Source organism: Triticum urartu, chromosome 4A, assembly GCF_056163025.1.
Source record: "Triticum urartu cultivar PI428250 chromosome 4A, HENAU_Tu73, whole genome shotgun sequence".
Taxonomy (NCBI): domain Eukaryota; kingdom Viridiplantae; phylum Streptophyta; class Magnoliopsida; order Poales; family Poaceae; genus Triticum; species Triticum urartu.
In genome coordinates this window covers 565,652,026-565,671,895 of record NC_141876.1, presented here as the reverse complement: position 1 = coordinate 565,671,895, position 19,870 = coordinate 565,652,026, and the positions used below count along the sequence as shown (strand labels likewise).

Here is a 19,870-nt window from a genome sequence, read left to right as displayed (position 1 = left end):
TCATCAAGTCTCCACCATCCTCCCACTCAATTCTTTCGAGAGAAACTTTTCCTCGAGAAAGGACCCGATTCTAGAAACAATCCCTTATTGCTTTCGGATCTGAGACAGGAGGTATACCCAACTGTTTTAGGTGTCCTATGAAGATGCATTTATCCGCTTTGGGTTCGAGCTTATCAGCCTGAAACTTTTTCACATAAGCGTCGCAGCCCCAAACTTTTAAGAAATGATAGCTTAGGTTTCTCTAAACCATAGTTCATACGGTGTCATTTCATCGAAATTACGTGGTGCCCTATTTAAAGTGAATGCGGTTGTCTCTAATGCCTAACCCATAAACTATGGTGGTAATTCGATAAGAGACATCATGGTATGCATCATATCCTATAGGGTGCAGTTATGATGTTCGGACACACCATCACACTATGGTGTTTCAGGCTATATTAGTTGTGAAACAATTTCCACAATGTCTTAATTCTGTGCCAAACTTGTAATTCAGATATTCATCTCTATGATCATATCATAGATATTTTATCCTGTTGTCACGACGATCTTTCAACTTCACCCTGAAATTACTTGAACCTTTCAATAATTCAGACTCGTGATTCATCAAGTAAATATACTCAACATCTACTCAAATCATCTGTGAAGTAAGAACATAACGATATCCACTACACGCCTCAGCACTCATTGGACTGCACACATCAAAATGTATTACTTCCAACAAGTTGCTTTCTAGTTTCATTTCACTGAAAACGAGGCTTTCAGTCATCTTGCCCATGTTGCATGTCTCAAGTGATTCAAAATCAAGTGAGTCCAAACGGTCCATTTGCATGGAGTTTCTTCATGCATATACACCAATAGACATGGTTCGCATGTCTCAAACTTTTCAAAACGAGTGAGCCCAAAGATCCATCAACATGGAGCTTCTTCATGCGTTTTATACCGATATGACTTACGTGGCAGTGCCATAAGTAGGTGGTACTATCATTACTATCTTATATCTTTTGGCATGAACATGTGTATCACTACGATCAAGATTCAATAAACCATTCATTTTAGGTGCAAGACCATTGCAGGTATTATTCAAATAAACAGAGTAACCATTATTCTCCTTAAATGAATAACCGTATTGCGATAGACATAATCCAATCATGTCTATGCTCAACGCAAACACCAATCTCGATGGTAGAGGGAGCGTGCGATGCTTGATCACATCAAGCTTGGAAAAACTTCCAACACATATTGCCAGCTCACCTTTAGCTAGTCTCCGTTTACTCCGCAGCCTTTTATTTCGAGTTTACTAACATTTAGCAACCGAACCGGTATCTAATACCATGGTGCTACTAGGAGTACTAGTAAAGTACACATTAACACAATGTATATCCAATATACTTCTATCGACCTTGCCAGCCTTCTCATCTACCAAGTATCTAGGGTAATTCTGCTCCAGTGGCTGTTCCCCTTATTACAGAAGCACTTAGTCTCGGGTTTGGGTTCAACCTTGGGTTTCTTCACTAGAGCAGCAGCTGATTTGCCGTTTCATGAAGTATCCCTTTTTGCCCTTGTCCTTCTTGATGAAGGAAATATGCCCTAGAGGCAATAATAAAGTTATTATTTATTTCCTTATATCATGATAAATGTTTATTATTCATGCTAGAATTGTATTAACCGGAAACATAATACATGTGTGAATACATAGACAAACAGAGTGTCACTAGTATGCCTCTACTTGACTAGCTCGTTAATCAAAGATGGTTATGTTTCCTAACCATGAACAAGGAGTTGTTATTTGATTAACGGGATCACATCATTAAGTGAATGATCTGATTGATATGACCCATTCCGTTAGCTTAGCACTTGATCGTTTAGTATGTTGCTATTGCTTTCTTCATGACTTATACATGTTCCTGTAACTATGAGATTATGCAACTCCCGTTTACCGGAGGAACACTTTGGGTGCTACCAAACGTCACAATGTAACTAGGTGATTATAAAGGAGTACTACAGGTGTCTCCAAAGGTACATGTTGGGTTGGCGTATTTCGAGATTAGGTTTTGTCACTCCGATTGCCGGAGAGGTATCTCTGGGCCCTCTCGGTAATGCACATCACTTAAGCCTTGCAAGCATTGCGACTAATGAGTTAGTTGCGGGATGATGTATTACAAAACGAGTAAAGAGACTTGCAAGTGACGAGATTGAACTAGGTATGGGATACCGACGATCGAATCTCGGGCAAGTAACATACCGATGACAAATGGAACAACGTATGTTGTTATGCGGTCTGACCGATAAAGATCTTCGTAGAATATGTAGGAGCCAATATGGGCATCCAGGTCCCGCTATTGGTTATTGACCGGAGACGTGTCTCGGTCATGTCTACATTGTTCTCGAACCCGTAGGGTCCGCACGCTTAAGGTTACGATGACAGTTATATTATAAGTTTATGCATTTTGATGTACCGAAGGTTGTTCGGAGTCCCGGATGTGATCACGGACATGACGAGGAGTCTCGAAATGGTCGAGACATAAAGATTGATATATTGGAAGCCTATTTTTGGATATCGGAAGGATTTTACCGGAGTACCGGGAGGTTACCGGAACCCCCCGGGGAGCTAGATGGGCCTTAATGGGCCTTAGTGGAAAAGAGAAGAGGCAGCCCATAGTGGGCCGCGCGGCCCTCCCCTCCCTTGGTCCGAATTGGACAAGGAGAGGGGGCCGGCCCCTCTCTCTCTTTTCCCCCCTCCGCGAGTCCTATTCCAACTAGGATTGGGGGGGGGGGGAATCCTACTCCCAGAGGGAGTAGGACTCTCCTGGCGCGCCCTATGTGGCCGGCCGGCCTCCCCCCTTCAGTCCTTTATATATGGAGGCAGGGGCACCCCAGAGAAACACAAGTTGATCCACGTGATCTTATTCTTATCCGTGTGCGGCGCCCCCAGCCACCATAGACCTTGATAATATTGTAGCGGTGCTTAGGCGAAGCCCTGCAGCAGTAGTACATCAAGATCGTCACCACGCCGTCGTGCTGACGGAACTCTTCCCCGACACTTTGCTGGATCGGAGTCCGGGGATCGTCATCGAGCTGAACGTGTGCTAAAACTCGGAGGTGCCGTAGTTTCGGTGCTTGATCGGTCGGGCCGTGAAGACGTACGACTACATCAACCAAACGCTTCCGTTGTCGATCTACCCGGTACGTAGATCACACTCTCCCCTCGTTGTTATGCATCACCATGATCTTGCGTGTGCGTAGGAAATTTTTTGAAATTACTACGTTCCTCAACAGTGGCATCCGAGCCTAGGTTTTATATGTTGATGTTATATGCACGAGTAGAACACAAGTGAGTTGTGGGCGATATAAGTCATACTGCTTACCAGCATGTCATACTTTGGTTCGGTGGTATTGTTGGATGAAGCGGCCCAGACCGACATTATGCGTACGCTTACGCGAGACCGGTTCTCCCGACGTGCTTTGCACAGAGGTGGCTTGCGGGTGACAGTTTCTCCAATTTTAGTTGAACCAAGTGTGGCTACGCCCGGTCCTTGCGAAGGTTAAAACAGCACCAACTTGACAAACTATCGTTGTGGTCTTGATGCGTAGGTAAGATTAGTTCTTGCTTAAGCCCGTAGCAGCCACGTAAAACTTGCAACAACAAAGTAGAGGACGTCTAACTTGTTTTTGCAGGGCATGTTGTGATGTGATATGGTCAAGACATGATGCTGAATTTTATTGTATGAGATGATCATGTTTTGTAACCGAGTTATCGGCAACTGCCAGGAGCCATATGGTTGTCGCTTTATTGTATGCAATGCAATCGCGATGTAATGCTTTACTTTATCACTAAGCGGTAGCGATAGTCGTGGAAGCACAAGCTTGGCGAGACGACAACGATGCTACGATGGAGATCAAGGTGTCGCGCCGGTGACGATGGCGATCACGACGGTGCTTCGGAGATGGAGATCACAAGCACAAGATGATGATGGCCATATCATATCACTTATATTGATTGCATGTGGTGTTTATCTTTTATGCATCTTATCTTGCTTTGATTGACGGTAGCATTATAAGATGATCTCTCACTAATTATCAAGAAGTGTTCTCCCTGAGTATGCACCGTTGCGAAAGTTCTTCGTGCTGAGACACCACGTGATGATCGGGTGTGATAGGCTCTACGTTCAAATACAACGGGTGCAAAACAGTTGCACACGCGGAATACTCAGGTTATACTTGACGAGCCAAGCATATACAGATATGGCCTCGGAACACGGAGACCGAAAGGTCGAGCGTGAATCATATAGTAGATATGATCAACATAATGATGTTCACCAATGAAACTACTCCATCTCACGTGATGATCGGACATGGTTTAGTTGATTTGGATCACGTAATCACTTAGAGGATTAGAGGGATGTCTATCTAAGTGGGAGTTCTTTAAGTAAATTAACCGAGCTTAAATTTATCATGAAACTTAGTACCTGATAAGTATCTTGCTTGTTTATGCTTGATTGTAGATAGATGGCTCGTGCTGTTGTTCCGTTGAATTTTAATGCGTTCCTTGAGAAAGCAAAGTTGAAAGATGATGGTAGCAATTACACGGACTGGGTCCGTAACTTGAGGATTATCCTCATTGTTGCACAGAAGAATTACGTCCTGGAAGCACTGCTGGGTGCCAGGCCTGCTGGTGGAGCAACGCCAGATGTTATGAACGTCTGGCAGAGCAAAGCTGATGACTACTCAATAGTTCAGTGTGCCATGCTTTACGGCTTAGAATCGGGACTTCAACGACGTTTTGAACGTCATGGAGCATATGAGATGTTCCAGGAGTTGAAGTTAATATTTCAAGCAAATGCCCGGATTGAGAGATATGAAGTCTCCAATAAGTTCTATAGATGTAAGATGGAGGAGAACAGTTCTGTTACTGAGCATATACTCAAAATGTCTGGGTATAATAATCACTTGATTCAATTGGGAGTTAATCTTCCAGATGATTGCGTCATTGACAGAATTCTCCAATCACTGCCACCAAGCTACAAGAGCTTCGTGATGAACTATAATATGCAAGGGATGAATAAGACTATTCCCGAGCTCTTCGCAATGCTGAAAGCTGCGGAGGTAGAAATCAAGAAGGAGAACCAAGTGTTGATGGTCAACAAGACCACTAGTTTCAAGAAAAGGGGCAAAGGGAAGAAGAAGGGAAACTTCAAAAAGAACAGCAAGCAAGTTGCTACTCAAGAGAAGAAACCCAAACCTGGACCTAAGCCTGAAACTGAGTGCTTCTACTACAAGCAGACTGGTCACTGAAAGCGGAACTGCCCCAAGTATTTGGCGGATAAGAAGGATGGCAAGGTGAACAAAGGTATATGTGATATACATGTTATTGATGTGTACCTTACTAATGCTCGCAGTAGCACCTGGGTATTTGATACTGGTTCTGTTGCTAATATTTGCAACTCGAAACAGGGACTACGGATTAAGCGAAGATTGGCTAAGGACGAGGTGACGATGCGCGTGGGAAACGGTTCCAAAGTCGATGTGATCGCAGTCGGCACGCTACCTCTACATCTACCTTCGGGATTAATATTAGACCTAAATAATTGTTGTTTGGTGCCAGCGTTAAGCATGAACATTATATCTGGATCTTGTTTGATGCGAGACGGTTATTCATTTAAATATGAGAATAATGGTTGTTCTATTTATATGAGTAATATCTTTTATGGTCATGCACCCTTGAAGAGTGGTCTATTCTTATTAAATCTCGATAGTAGTAACACACATATTCATAATGTTGAAGCCAAAAGATGCAGAGTTGATAATGATAGTGCAACATATTTGTGGCACTGCCGTTTAGGTCATATCGGTGTAAAGCGCATGAAGAAACTCCATACTGATGGACTTTTGGAACCACTTGATTATGAATCACTTGGTACTTGCGAATCGTGCCTCATGGGCAAGATGACCAAAACACCGTTCTCCGGTGCTATGGAGAGAGCAAAAGATTTGTTGGAAATCATACATACAGATGTATGTGGTCCGATGAATATTGAGGCTCGTGGCGGATATCGTTATTTTCTCACCTTCACAGATGACATAAGCAGATATGGGTATATCTACTTAATGAAACATAAGTCTGAAACGTTTGAAAAGTTCAAAGAATTTCAGAGTGAAGTTGAAAATCATCGTAACAAGAAAATAAAGTTTCTACGATCTGATCGTGGAGGAGAATATTTGAGTTACGAGTTTGGTGTACATTTGAAAAATTGTGGAATAGTTTCGCAACTCACGCCACCCGGAACACCACAGCGTAATGGTGTGTCCGAACGTCGTAATCGTACTTTACTAGATATGGTGCGATCTATGATGTCTCTTACTGATTTACCGCTATCGTTTTAGGGATACGCTCTAGAGACGGCCGCATTCACGTTAAATAGGGCACCATCAAAATCCGTTGAGACGACGCCTTATGAACTGTGGTTTGGCAAGAAACCAAAGTTGTCGTTTCTGAAAGTTTGGGGCTGCGATGCTTATGTGAAAAAGCTTCAACCTGATAAGCTCGAACCCAAATCGGAGAAATGTGTCTTTATAGGATATCCAAAGGAGACTATTGGATACACCTTCTATCACAGATTCGAAGGCAAGACTTTTGTTGCTAAATTTGGAAACTTTCTAGAGAAGGAGTTTTTCTCGAAAGAAGTGAGTGGGAGGAAAGTAGAACTTGACGAGGTAACTGTACCTGCTCCCCTATTGGAAAGTAGTACATCATAGAAAACTATTTCTGTGACACCTACACCAGTTAGTGAGGAAGCTAATGATGATGATCATGAAACTTCAGAACAAGATACTACTGAACCTCGTAGATCAACCAGAGTAAGATCCGCCCCAGAGTGGTACGGTAGTCCCGTTCTGGAAGTCATGATACTAGATCATGATGAACCTACGAACTATGAAGAAGCGATGGTGAGCCCAGATTCCGCAAAGTGGCTTGAAGCCATGAAATCTGAGATGGGATCCATGTATGAGAACAAAGTATGGACTTTGGTTGACTTGCCCGATGATCGGCAAGCAATTAAGAATAAATGGATCTTCAAGAAGAAGACTGACGCTGACGGTAATATTACTATCTACAAAGCTCGACTTGTCGCAAAAGGTTTTCGACAAGTTCAAGGGATTGACTACGATGAGACCTTCTCACCTGTAGCGATGCTTAAGTCTGTCCGAATCATGTTAGCAATTGCCGCATTTTAAATTTGGCAGATGGATGTCAAAACTGCATTCCTGGATGGATTTCTGGAAGAAGAGTTGTATATGATGCAACCAGAAGGTTTTTTCGATCCAAAGGGAGCTAACAAAGTGTGCAAGCTCCAGCGATCCATTTATGGACTGGTGCAAGCCTCTCGGAGTTGGAATAAACATTTTGATAGTGTGATCAAAGCATTTGGTTTTATACAGACTTTTGGAGAAGCCTGTATTTACAAGAAAGTGAGTGGGAGCTCTATAGCATTTCTGATATTATATGTAGATGACATATTACTAATTGGAAATGATATAGAATTTCTAGATAGCATCAAGGGATACTTGAATAAGAGTTTTTCAATGAAAGACCTCGGTGAAGCTGCTTACATATTAGGCATTAAGATCTATAGAGATAGATCAAGACGCTTAATTGGACTTTCACAAAGCACATACCTTGATAAAGTTTTGAAGAAGTTCAAAATGGATCAAGCAAAGAAAGGGTTCTTGCCTGTGTTACAAGGTGTGAAGTTGAGTAAGACTCAATGCCCGACCACTGCAGAAGATAGAGAGAATATGAAAGATGTTCCCTATGCTTCAGCCATAGGCTCTATCATGTATGCAATGCTGTGTACCAGACCTGATGTGTGCCTTGCTATAAGTCTAGCAGGGAGGTACCAAAGTAATCCAGGAGTGGATCACTGGACAACGGTCAAGAACATCCTGAACTACCTGAAAAGGACTAAGGATATGTTTCTCGTATATGGAGGTGACAAAGAGCTAATCGTAAACGGTTACATTGATGCAAGCTTTGACACTGATCTGGACGATTCTAAATCGCAAACCGGATACGTGTTTACATTAAACGGTGGAGCTGTCAGTTGGTGCAGTTCTAAACAAAGCATTGTAGCGGGATCTACATGTGAAGCGGAGTACATAGCTGCTCCGGAAGCAGCAAATGAAGGAGTCTGGATGAAGGAGTTCATATCCGATCTAGGTGTCATACCTAGTGCATCGGGTCCAATGAAAATCTTTTGTGATAATACTGGTGCAATTGCCTTGGCAAAGGAATCCAGATTTCACAAGAGAACCAAGAACATCAAGAGATGCTTCAATTCCATCCGGGATCTTGTCCAGGTGGGAGACATAGAGATTTGCAAGATACATACGGATCTGAATGTTGCAGACCCGTTGACTAAGGCTCTTCCATGAGCAAAACATAATCAACACCAAAGCTCCATGGGTGTGAGAATCACAACTGTGTAATCTAGATTATTGACTCTAGTGCAAGTGGGAGACTGAAGGAAATATGCCCTAGAGGCAATAATAAAGTTATTATTTATTTCCTTATATCATGATAAATGTTTATTATTCATGCTAGAATTGTATTAACCGGAAACATAATACATGTGTGAATACATAGACAAACAGAGTGTCACTAGTATGCCTCTACTTGACTAGCTCGTTAATCAAAGATGGTTATGTTTCCTAACCATGAACAAGGAGTTGTTATTTGATTAACGGGATCACATCATTAAGTGAATGATCTGATTGACATGACCCATTCCGTTAGCTTAGCACTTGACCGTTTAGTATGTTGCTATTGCTTTCTTCATGACTTATACATGTTCCTGTAACTATGAGATTATGCAACTCCCGTTTATCGGAGGAACACTTTGGGTGCTACCAAACGTCACAACGTAACTGGGTGATTATAAAGGAGTACTACAGGTGTCTCCAAAGGTACATGTTGGGTTGGCGTATTTCGAGATTAGGTTTTGTCACTCTGATTGTCGGAGAGGTATCTCTGGGCCCTCTCGGTAATGCACATCACTTAAGCCTTGCAAGCATTGCGACTAATGAGTTAGTTGCGGGATGATGTATTACAAAACGAGTAAAGAGACTTGCAAGTAACGAGATTGAACTAGGTATGGGATACCGACGATCGAATCTTGGGCAAGTAACATACCGATGACAAAGGGAACAACGTATGCTGTTATGCGGTCTGACCGATAAAGATCTTCGTAGAATATGTAGGAGCCAATATGGGCATCCAGGTCCCGCTATTGGTTATTGACCGGAGACGTGTCTCGGTCATGTCTACATTGTTCTCGAACCCGTAGGGTCCGCACGCTTAAGGTTACGATGACAGTTATATTATAAGTTTATGCATTTTGATGTACCGAAGGTTGTTCGGAGTCCCGGATGTGATCACGGACATGACGAGGAGTCTCGAAATGGTCGAGACATAAAGATTGATATATTGGAAGCCTATGTTTGGATATCGGAAGTGTTCCGGGTAAAATCGAGATTTTACCGGAGTACCGGGAGGTTACTGGAACCCCCCGGGGAGCTAGATGGGCCTTAATGGGCCTTAGTGGAAAAGAGAAGAGGCAGCCCATAGTGGGCCGCGCGCCCCTCCCCTCCCTTGGTCCGAATTGGACAAGGAGAGGGGGCCGGCCCCTCTCTCTCTTTTCCCCCCTCCGCGAGTCCTATTCCAACTAGGATTGGGGGGGGGGGGGAATCCTACTCCCAGAGGGAGTAGGACTCTCCTGGCGCGCGCTATGTGGCCGGCCGGCCTCCCCCCCTTTAGTCCTTTATATATGGAGGCAGGGGCACCCCAGAGAAACACAAGTTGATCCACGTGATCTTATTCTTAGCCGTGTGCGGCGCCCCCAGCCACCATAGACCTCGATAATATTGTAGCGGTGCTTAGGCGAAGCCCTGCAGCAGTAGTACATCAAGATCGTCACCACGCCGTCATGCTGACGGAACTCTTCCCCGACACTTTGCTGGATCGGAGTCCGGGGATCGTCATCGAGCTGAACGTGTGCTAAAACTCGGAGGTGCCGTAGTTTCGGTGCTTGATCGGTCGGGCCGTGAAGACGTACGACTACATCAACCAAACGCTTCCGTTGTCGATCTACCGGGTACGTAGATCACACTCTCCCTCGTTGCTATGCATCACCATGATCTTGCGTGTGCGTAGGAATTTTTTTGAAATTACTACGTTCCCCAACACTTGAAACTAGTGGTTTCACCAACCATCAACAATTGATGCTCCTTCTTGATTTCTACTTTTGTGGTGTCAAACATCGCGAATATCTCAAGGATCATCATATATGTCCCTGATATATTATAGTTCATCACGAAGCTCTAGCAGCTTGGTGGTAATGAGTTCAGAGAAACATCACTATCTCATCTGGAAGATCAACTCCCACTCGATTCAAATGATTGTTGTACTCAGACAATCTGAGCACAAGCTCAACAATTGAGCTTTTCTCCCTTAGTTTGCAGGCTAAGAAAATCGTCGGAGGTCTTATACCTCTTGACGTGGGCACGAGCCTGAAATCCCAATTTCAGCCCTCGAAACATCTCATATGTTTCGCGACGTTTCAAAATGTCTTCGGTGCCTCAATTCTAAACCGTTTAACTGAACTATCACGTAGTTATCAAAATGTGTATGTCAGATGTTCGCAACATCCACAGACGACGTTCGAGGTTCAGCACACTGAGCGGTGCATTAAGGACACAAGCCTTCTATGAAGCAATGAGGACAATCCTCAGTTTACGGACCTAGTCCGCATAATTGCTACTATCAACTTTCAACTAAATTTTCTCCAGGAACATATCTAAACAGTAGAACTGAAGCGCGAGCCACGACATAATTTTCGAAGACCTTTTGACTATGTTCAGGATAATTAAGTTCATCTTTTGAACTCCCACTCAGATAGACATCCCTCTAGTCATCTAAGTGATTACATGATCCGAGTCAACTAGGCCGTGTCCGATCATCATGTGAGACGGACTAGTCATCATCGGTGAACATCTTCATGTTGATCGTATCTACCATATGACTCATGCTCGACCTTTCGGTCTCTTGTGTTCCGAGGTCATGTCTGTACATGCTAGGCTCGTCAAGTGAACCTAAGTGTTTCGCGTGTGTAAATCTGTCTTACACCCGTTGTATGTGAACGTTAGAATCTATCACACCCGATCATCACGTGGTGCTTCGAAACAATGAACTGTCGCAACGGTGCACAGTTAGGGGGAACACTTTCTTGAAATTATTATGAGGGATCATCTTATTTACTACCGTCGTTCTAAGTAAACAAGATGCAAAACATGATAAACATCACATGCAATCAAATAATAGTGACATGTTATGGCCAATATCATATAGCTCCTTTGATCTCCATCTTGGGGCTCCATGATCATCTTGTCACCGGCATGACACCATGATCTCCATCATCATGATCTCCATCATCGTGTCTCCATGAAGTTGCTCGCCAACCATTACTTCTACTACTATGGCTACGGGTTAGCAATAAAGTAAAGTAATTACATGGCGTTGTTCAATGACACACAGGTCATACAATAAATAAAGACAACTCCTATGGCTCCTGCCGGTTGTCATACTCATCGACATGCAAGTCGTGATTCCTATTACAAGAACATGATCAATCTCATACATCACATTCTTTTTGGCCATATCACATCACATAGCATACCCTGCAAAAACAAGTTAGACGTCCTCTAATTGTTGTTTGCATGTTTTACGTGGCTGCTATGGGTTTCTAGCAAGAACGTTTCTTACCTACGCAAAAACCACAACGTGATATGGCAATTGCTATTTACCCTTCATAAGGACCCTTTTCATCGAATCCGATCCGACTAAAGTGGGAGAGACAGACACCCGCTAGCCACCTTATGCAACTAGTGCATGTCAGTCGGTGGAACCAGTCTCACGTAAGAGTACGTGTAAAGTCAGTCCAGGCCGCTTCATCCCACAATGCCGCCGAATCAAGATTGGACTAGTAACGGTAAGCATATTGAACAAAATCAACGCCCACAACTACTTTGTGTTCTACTCGTGCATAGAAACTACGCATAGACCTGGCTCTGATCCCACTGTTGGGGAACGTAGCAGAAATTTAAAATTTTCCTACGTGTCACCAAGATCTATCTATGGAGAAACTAGCAACGAGGGGAAGGAGAGTGCATCTACATACCCTTGTAGATCGCTAAGCGGAAGCGTTCAAGAGAACGGGATTGAAGGAGTCGTACTCGTCGTGATCCAAATCACCGGAGATCCTAGTGCCGAACGGACGGCACCTCCGCGTTCAACACACATACAGCCCGGTGACGTCTCACATGCCTTGATCCAGCAAGGAGAGAGGGAGAGGTTGAGCAAGACTCCATCCAGCAGCAGCACAACGGCGTGGTGGTGGTGGAGGAGCGTGGTACTCCAGCAGGGCTTCGCCAAGCACCGCAAGAGACGAGGAGGGAGCGGGGTAGGGCTGCGCCAAGAAGGAGAGGAACTCGTGTGTCTTGGGCAGCCCAAACCTCAAGTATATATAGGAGGAGGGGAGGGGCTGCGCCCCCACCTAGGGTTCCCTCCCTAGGGGTGGCGGCAGCCCCCAGATCCCATCTGGGTGGCGGCCAGGTGGAGGGGGAGAGGGAGGCGCACCAGGCATGGGCCCTAAGGCCCATCTGCCCTTAGGGTTTGCCCCCTTTCCTCCCCTTAGGCGCCTTGGGCCCTTGTGGGGGGGCACACCAGCCCACCTGGGGCTGGTCCCCTCCCACACTTGGCCCATGCAGCCCTCCGGGGCTTGTGGCCCCACTTGGTGGACCCCCGGGACCCTCCCGGTGGTCCCGGTACGTTACCATAAAACCCGAAACTTTTCCGGTGACCAAAACAGGACTTCCCATATACAAATCTTTACCTCCGGACCATTCCGGAACTCCACGTGACGTCCAGGATCTCATCCGGGACTCCGAACAACATTCGGTAACCACGTATATCTATTCCTTATAACCCTAGCGTCATCGAACCTTAAGTGTGTAGACCCTACGGGTTCGGGAACCATGCAGACATGACCGAGATAACTCTCCGGTCAATAACCAACAACGGGATCTGGATACCCATGTTGGCTCCCACATGTTCCACGATGATCTCATCGGATGAACCACGATGTCAAGGACTTAATCAATCCCGTATACAATTCCCTTTGTCTAGCGGTACGATACTTGCCCGAGATTCGATCGTCGGTATCCCGATACCTTGTTCAATCTCGTTACCGGCAAGTCTCTTTACTCGTTCCGTAACACATCATCCCGTGATCAACTCCTTGATCACATTGTGCACATTATGATGATGTCCTACCGAGTGGGCCCAGAGATACCTCTCCGTTTACACGGAGTGACAAATCCCAGTCTCGATTCGTGCCAACCCAACAGACACTTTCGGAGATACCTGTAGTGTACCTTTATAGCCACACACTTACGTTGTGACGTTTGGCACACCCAAAGCACTCCTACGGTATCCGGGAGTTGCACAATCTCATGGTCTAAGGAAGTGATACTTGACATTAGAAAAGCTTTAGCATACGAACTACACGATCTTGTGCTAGGCTTAGGATTGGGTCTTGTTCATCACATCATTCTCCTAATGATGTGATCCCGTTATCAACGACATCCAATGTCCATGGTCAGGAAACCGTAACCATCTATTGATCAACGAGCTAGTCAACTAGAGGCTTACTAGGGACATGGTGTTGTCTATGTATCCACACATGTATCTGAGTTTCCTATTAATACAATTCTAGCATGGATAATAAACGATTATCATGAACAAGGAAATATAATAATAACCAATTTATTATTGCCTCTAGGGCATATTTCCAACAGTTACTCTATTATGCAAGGTAGATCCAATCTCATCATCCATGATAGTATGAATGATTACATTTTGGTTTCGGTGGTGGGAGTAGATGGCACGAAAAGAAGTGGCTAGGGGCACTGGTAGTGGCCATGGCACACTTTTGTGGCTGCCCAAGGCCATGCACATTCCAACAACCAAAATTGAACTTAAGCTTGGTCATAGAGCACAAAATAACGCCTAGGGTAGTTGATAGGGAAATTTGATAATAGCTTAAATAGTGGATGCCTTACAAAAGGTTCGACGGAGCTGACACCGAAACACCACTGGGACCAAGAACTGAAGGAAGGCGATGATGGAAATAAAACATTGTCATAAGGGCAGGTACAGCCTAAGCAAAGATAGATGAAGCGGCCGTGGCGAGTGGCCGCGTCTTAGAGCAGCGGTCTACGATCATGGAGCAAGGGAGGACACCTCCGCGACCTCATCCGGCTCAGCACCAACCAAAAGAAGGTGGATTTCCATCTTGCACAGAACATTGGGTGATGTCTCTTAAGCCATCTAGGTTTTTGTGGACTAACTTAGCTAAGTAGGAAGCTTTTTTCACCAAGTGAGAATGAGAATGGTGAGTCATGCATGATCCACTCCTTCCATGGTAGGCTTCTAGAACTTGAAAGGAAATTTCATCATAAGACAAAAAATTGTGTCTGAATGTTTTAATACCTAAACCACCTACAAAAAACAAACAATTCCCATTCCGGGCAAAATGGGGTTCTCTTTTTATTTGTCAGGTCAGGCGGGATAGTCAAGTAAGAAAATAGACCATAGCGATTTGAAGTCTTACTATTTACTCGGCACTGAGTGAGATGGATCTTGGAAGTCTGGTTTTTGATTGGATAGTGATCTCGGGTATGCAGACCTTGTCCCATGCTACCAAGCATTGTGATCCTGAACAAGTCTCTTTGCCAGACTAGAAAAAACACCTTCCATTTTTGTCTAGGTGCTCAATGGGGAGTTTGTGTAGTAATAAGGAGCCCATGAAATATGTGGGGAGTGAGTCAAGGACTGCAAAGAGTAGGACTAGGCGACCACCTTTGGTGAGTAGAAGTGCAATCCATCTGGATAGACAATGATCAAAAGTGTCTATTTAAGGGCTGAAACGCCGTGGACGACACTTTAGTTGGTGAAAGAGGCAACCTAGGTATGTTTGTGGAAAGTAAGACAAAGTTTTCTATAGATGAACAACCAATGAAGCTGTAGTTTTTGGGTCAACATTAAGCGCTAGGAAGGTGGGAATTAATATGTAGCTAGGCTAATGGTGGCAACGAAATCATCCAATATTGTTTTGAGCTTTGTTGCCGCAGTGGGAGTGGCTTTTAGAAAGATGAGCGTGTCATCTGCATACTGCAGAACTAGTGGTGGCATTCCTTGTTTAATGGGGGTGATATAGTTTATCATGCCTAATCAATAATCCTTTTAAGGATGCCAGAGACAACGATAAATAGATAGGACAGAGAGGATCTCCCTGACACAGATCTTGTTTATAGTTAATCAATGGGGCCAGGGCATCCATTTAGCAGGACCGTGGTTGTATGCAACAAGTTTTTAATCTAGTTGAACCGTTTTCCACAAAAACTTTTTTTTGCAAGGATGGTAATCATGAAATCACAAGCTTTGCGAAAGTCTAATTTAATGACAAGTGGTGGGGCTTTGGAATGATGGCAGCAGTTGAGTAGATTAGCGTCATAGAGAAAATTCTCTAAGAGAGATATCCGGTTTGATCGTCGTAGACAACAAAGGGATGAGTGGCTTTAATCTGTTCCTCAGAACCTTGTTGGTTGTTTCAATTGGGCAATTTTGCAGCGATATAGGGCGGGAGGCATCTGGTGTTTGTGTCGTATCTTTTTTTGGTAGTAGGACAATTAGTGCGTGTTTTAGTGAAGTGGTGTCAATTTGGAGGTCATAGAAGTGGGTGAACAATCTTTGAAAAGATGGTTTGGCGATGGGCCAAAAGGTGCAATAGAAGCCCGTCCCAAATCCACCAGGTCCAGGGCTGGTAGCCTTGTTCATTTGGATGATCGTGTCGGTAATTTCCTATGGGCGGAAGGCTTGTCTAGTGCATGTAATTGCGGCATAGGATTTGAGTAAAGGCCGTTTAGCGCCAAATTCCACACAAGGCAATGAGCCTATTGGTTGGTTCCATGTTGTTTAAGGTAAGATGTTCTTTGGAGTATCACGCCATAGTAAGAAAAGGAATGTGCCCTCCTTGCTCAAATTGGGTTCCTTGATTAGGTTAACCATCTGTTCTGTCCTAGGGGCCTAGAAAAAAATATAACTCTCTTCTTCGACTACTTCGTCCTTCGGCTTGTGGTCCGACGCCATAGTTTATCAGTTGATTTCTCTCTTGAGGATATATGGAGTGCTTTGTCCTCCCACTCCCCTCCCCAGGGCCAACTCTGTGAAGCACATCATTGTTCTTTCTCCAATGGGTCATCTGGAAAACTCGAAATTGAATAGTCTTCGATGGTGCTCAGTCTTATGATTCAGAGGTGTACCTTATGATGAATGACCATTTATGTTTGTCAGTGGCGACACCGTGTGTTGTTTGTGATGTCAAGCGCCATAACAAAAGTTTGGATTAGTCTCACACACATGTGTGTGTTTACCTATAGTTTGTCCACATGTATGCACATATAGCTTTTACATCACTTGCCTCGATCCTAGCTAGTGTCGCAACTTGTGCTTGTATTCTGTGAGAGCCTTGTATCCTGTTGATTGCAACCTTTTGTGCAGTGATGCATCGCCCCTTTGCCCCAGTATATCTCCTAAACTGTGCACTCACACGAGGGAGAGGATTGTGTCATGCAGGTGTAGGATCATGCAGTTTTCTAGCCACACGATTGGCTTCCGATTCGGAAATTGGTTTGCTTTTTGCATGTGCTTTAGCTCTTAATTATCTTAGGTGGGGTCCATGTGCACAGCTTTTTGCTGCCCCACCCATCCCACCTCTCATGACTTACCTTTTGACTTTTTAATTTGAATCTATTATATCTTTTGAATCGAAAGTCTAATTCCTTTTTGTTTGCATAATCGTGTTCCTTGCGAGAAGGTGAAACAAGACCACTCTTCAATAAGTTATGACAAGTTCTAAAAAGTCACAAAGTTTCATCTATTAAAACTTGACAAGGACGAAGGATAAATTCAACAAATTTGAATACAAAAAATTGAACCCTGCACGCTAAGCCCTAAGCCCTAAAACCTAAGCCTGCCAAGTTTCGACTATTAAAACCGGATAAAAAGAAGGATAAATTCAGCAAGTTTCAAATACTAAAACTTTAACCCTGCACCCTAAAATCAAAGCTCAAATCCCTAAAACCTAAAAGCAATTGGATCTTAGTAAAAGTTGATGAAAGTTGGTAAAAAACTTAATATTACTACTATCAAATTTTATTGTTTGAAACTTGGTAAAAGTTTAAATTTTGCAAAATTCTAATCAAGAGTGGCGTTGTTTGAAAATCTTCATCGCAAGGAACACGAATATGCAAACGATATATACACTGGAATTTTGGTTCATAAGATAGAATAGATCTAAAGTTCAAAGTGAAAAGAAATGCATGAGAGGTGGGATGGGCAGAGCTGCGAAAAGCTGGCATGCATGCACCCCACAAACACAAATTAAAGACTAATCGCATATACGAGTTTCCGAATTACAAAGCAATCGTGTGGCCAACCAAGTTGGCGCCCCTGCAAATTTCCCACTCGCATGAGCATCGTTAAAAGTTTGTTTAGGTGGGCGATCACCCCCATTGTCCGATAAGAAAACACGACACACAGATAAATGGTGCTAATCTTGTGCTTTAGAACAGGCTATGGACGATTGATAGATTGTAACTCGTGGCTGGCTCCACAACTGAGTGTCAATGTTCAAAGAGATTTTTTTTGAAACACACCCCATATATTAATTAATTAAAAGGTTATTACAATCATTCGCTACGAAATACGCCACGTAGGTGGAAAACTATTTAGAAGAACACCATCGGACCTACCGTTGAAGCTAAACTTCGCAATCTCATGTGCCACCAAGTTGGTAAGCCGATTAATTGTGTCCAGAGAGATTCCGGCGTGACATTGTTTTGTGGATTCTTAGTTGTTAATATAACCAACCAGTTCTTTTCTTTTGCCTCTCTGGGAAAAAAGTACTTTTTTACACAAGATCAAAAGGGGATATTCTTTTTGGCTGGAAAGTTTTTGTGTGGTGAATTAGTGATGAAAAATATATCCAAAATCAAAGCAATAAAACAGTTAGAAGTTTATTCGAGAAATCAAGCTGTAGAACTAACAAATCCAACACAATCCTCTTCTCAAAACTAAGTAATAACTAAATAAAGCCAGCATGACCAAAAAGGGCTCAAATCAGGGGGTTACCGAGAAATGTTTGAACTAGACCGTAAACACTTCAAGAACTAATTCAATTTTTAGGTGACCAAATATTATCTTGACTCGAGCTGTTTATTTTTTCTTTTCTACTAGTAATAATGTACATGCAATGTACGTTTATATTAGGTAGAATATTAATTGCACGTTATATTAGGTAAGATATATCTGTTGCACGTTGGTATTTGGTAAGATATCAATTACTTTTTCGTGGGAATAGTAGGATATTAATTACATGGCAGATTTCAAGGGATAGCGTTGAGTCAAAACGTGTTTATAATCAATGGCAGTGGTGGGTAATCAGAGCGTTAAACGTGTTTGGTGCTCAACATTGAAGCGATTTGAACCGCTAGATAATATGGTTTCACGGTCGAGATGGTTTGGATCTACCCATTTGGGTCTTTTTATATTGATGATATAAATAAACCGAGTTGCGATGTGTTTTAGCGAGGAATTAATGATGTGTTCCAAATCAAAGCTACTATCTATAAGCATGTAGTAGAAGGCAGCATGGCAAAGCCTGCACAAGCCTGTATTGCCGAGAGAGAGAAAAATATATACAAATCCAGCACAAATGGACAGTCAGAGAGAGCTCAGACCTCTTTGTAACCATGGACATTACGGAATTCCTTTTGCTAGCACCAGAAACACTATACACTGCATAGCGGTGCGCTCAAGAACACGATTCAGTCAAGATAAAGGAGCAGAGAGAGAACTGGCCAATCAGAGGAGCTGCTATGAGATCGATTCCTCATCTGAGATGAAAGAAAATGGAGAGACGGAGACGACCCACAGCCACAGCAGGCCGGGTGGCTCGCTCGGGGAGCCTAGCCCTTGCACTTGAGGACGAAGCCGAGCAGCAGCAGCGTGGCCATGAGGCCGCAGGAGGAGCCCCCGACGCGGTGGATCCAGTAGGGGTCGAACCTGACGACCCTCCGGTCCACGAAGCACGCCACGTTGATGGCCAGGATGAGCACCACCAGCAGCGCCGGCAGCCACAGCGCCGACGGCAGCAGTAGGCCCCAGCCCTCCTCCTCCTCCTCCTCCTCCGCCTCGAGGTCCCGGTCCATGTACAGCGGCGACAGCACGGCCAGCGCCGCCAGGGCCACGCACACCAGCTTCGCCGTCGAAGACGGCCTCCCCATCTCCGCTCTGTCGATCAGCCGGCGTCGATTGCACACGCTCCAAGTGCAAAGTAGACTCTCCTACACTCTCTGGACGGAAAGTCTAAAGGTCTATCCTATGTGATCGTGGTGCTCTCCAGAATTTCTCTCTTTTATTCTGTGTTTGGCTAGCTGGGCCAATCTTGAGAAGCAAGCGCGCGAGCACCTACCGATATCTATGCTTTTGATCAGCAAACCTTTTTGACTATCGATCGATTCCTATCATGTAAAAAAGGAACATATTCAGATCTGTGCATTATTATCCACTGATCGGTAGGGTGATGTAAAGCCGCCCGCAAAGGGGAGATTCTTTCTTCACCTTCGTAGCTGGTGAGCACGGAAGAGAATCGGATGCCGAGACAAGCTGCTCGAGCTCGACAATCCGAATATTGCG

The 19,870-nt window shown here is 44.1% G+C and overlaps 1 protein-coding gene across 1 annotated transcript; it reads right to left on the bottom strand.

Annotated features, from left to right (window-relative positions):
* Positions 1-18,900: 18,900 nt before the first annotated feature.
* LOC125554202 (uncharacterized) lies at positions 18,901-19,663 on the bottom strand. Its single transcript, XM_048717788.2, has one exon. It carries the CDS (start codon positions 19,456-19,458, stop codon positions 19,141-19,143), a length of 318 nt encoding a protein of 105 aa, XP_048573745.1. The 5' UTR covers positions 19,459-19,663; the 3' UTR covers positions 18,901-19,140.
* Between the last annotated feature and the right edge of the window lie 207 nt (positions 19,664-19,870).

What these genes read in the sequence shown, in the direction of transcription:
- LOC125554202 (XM_048717788.2), bottom strand. Translation starts at nt 19,458, where the DNA reads ATGGGGAGGCCGTCTTCGACGGCGAAGCTGGTGTGCGTGGCCCTGGCG.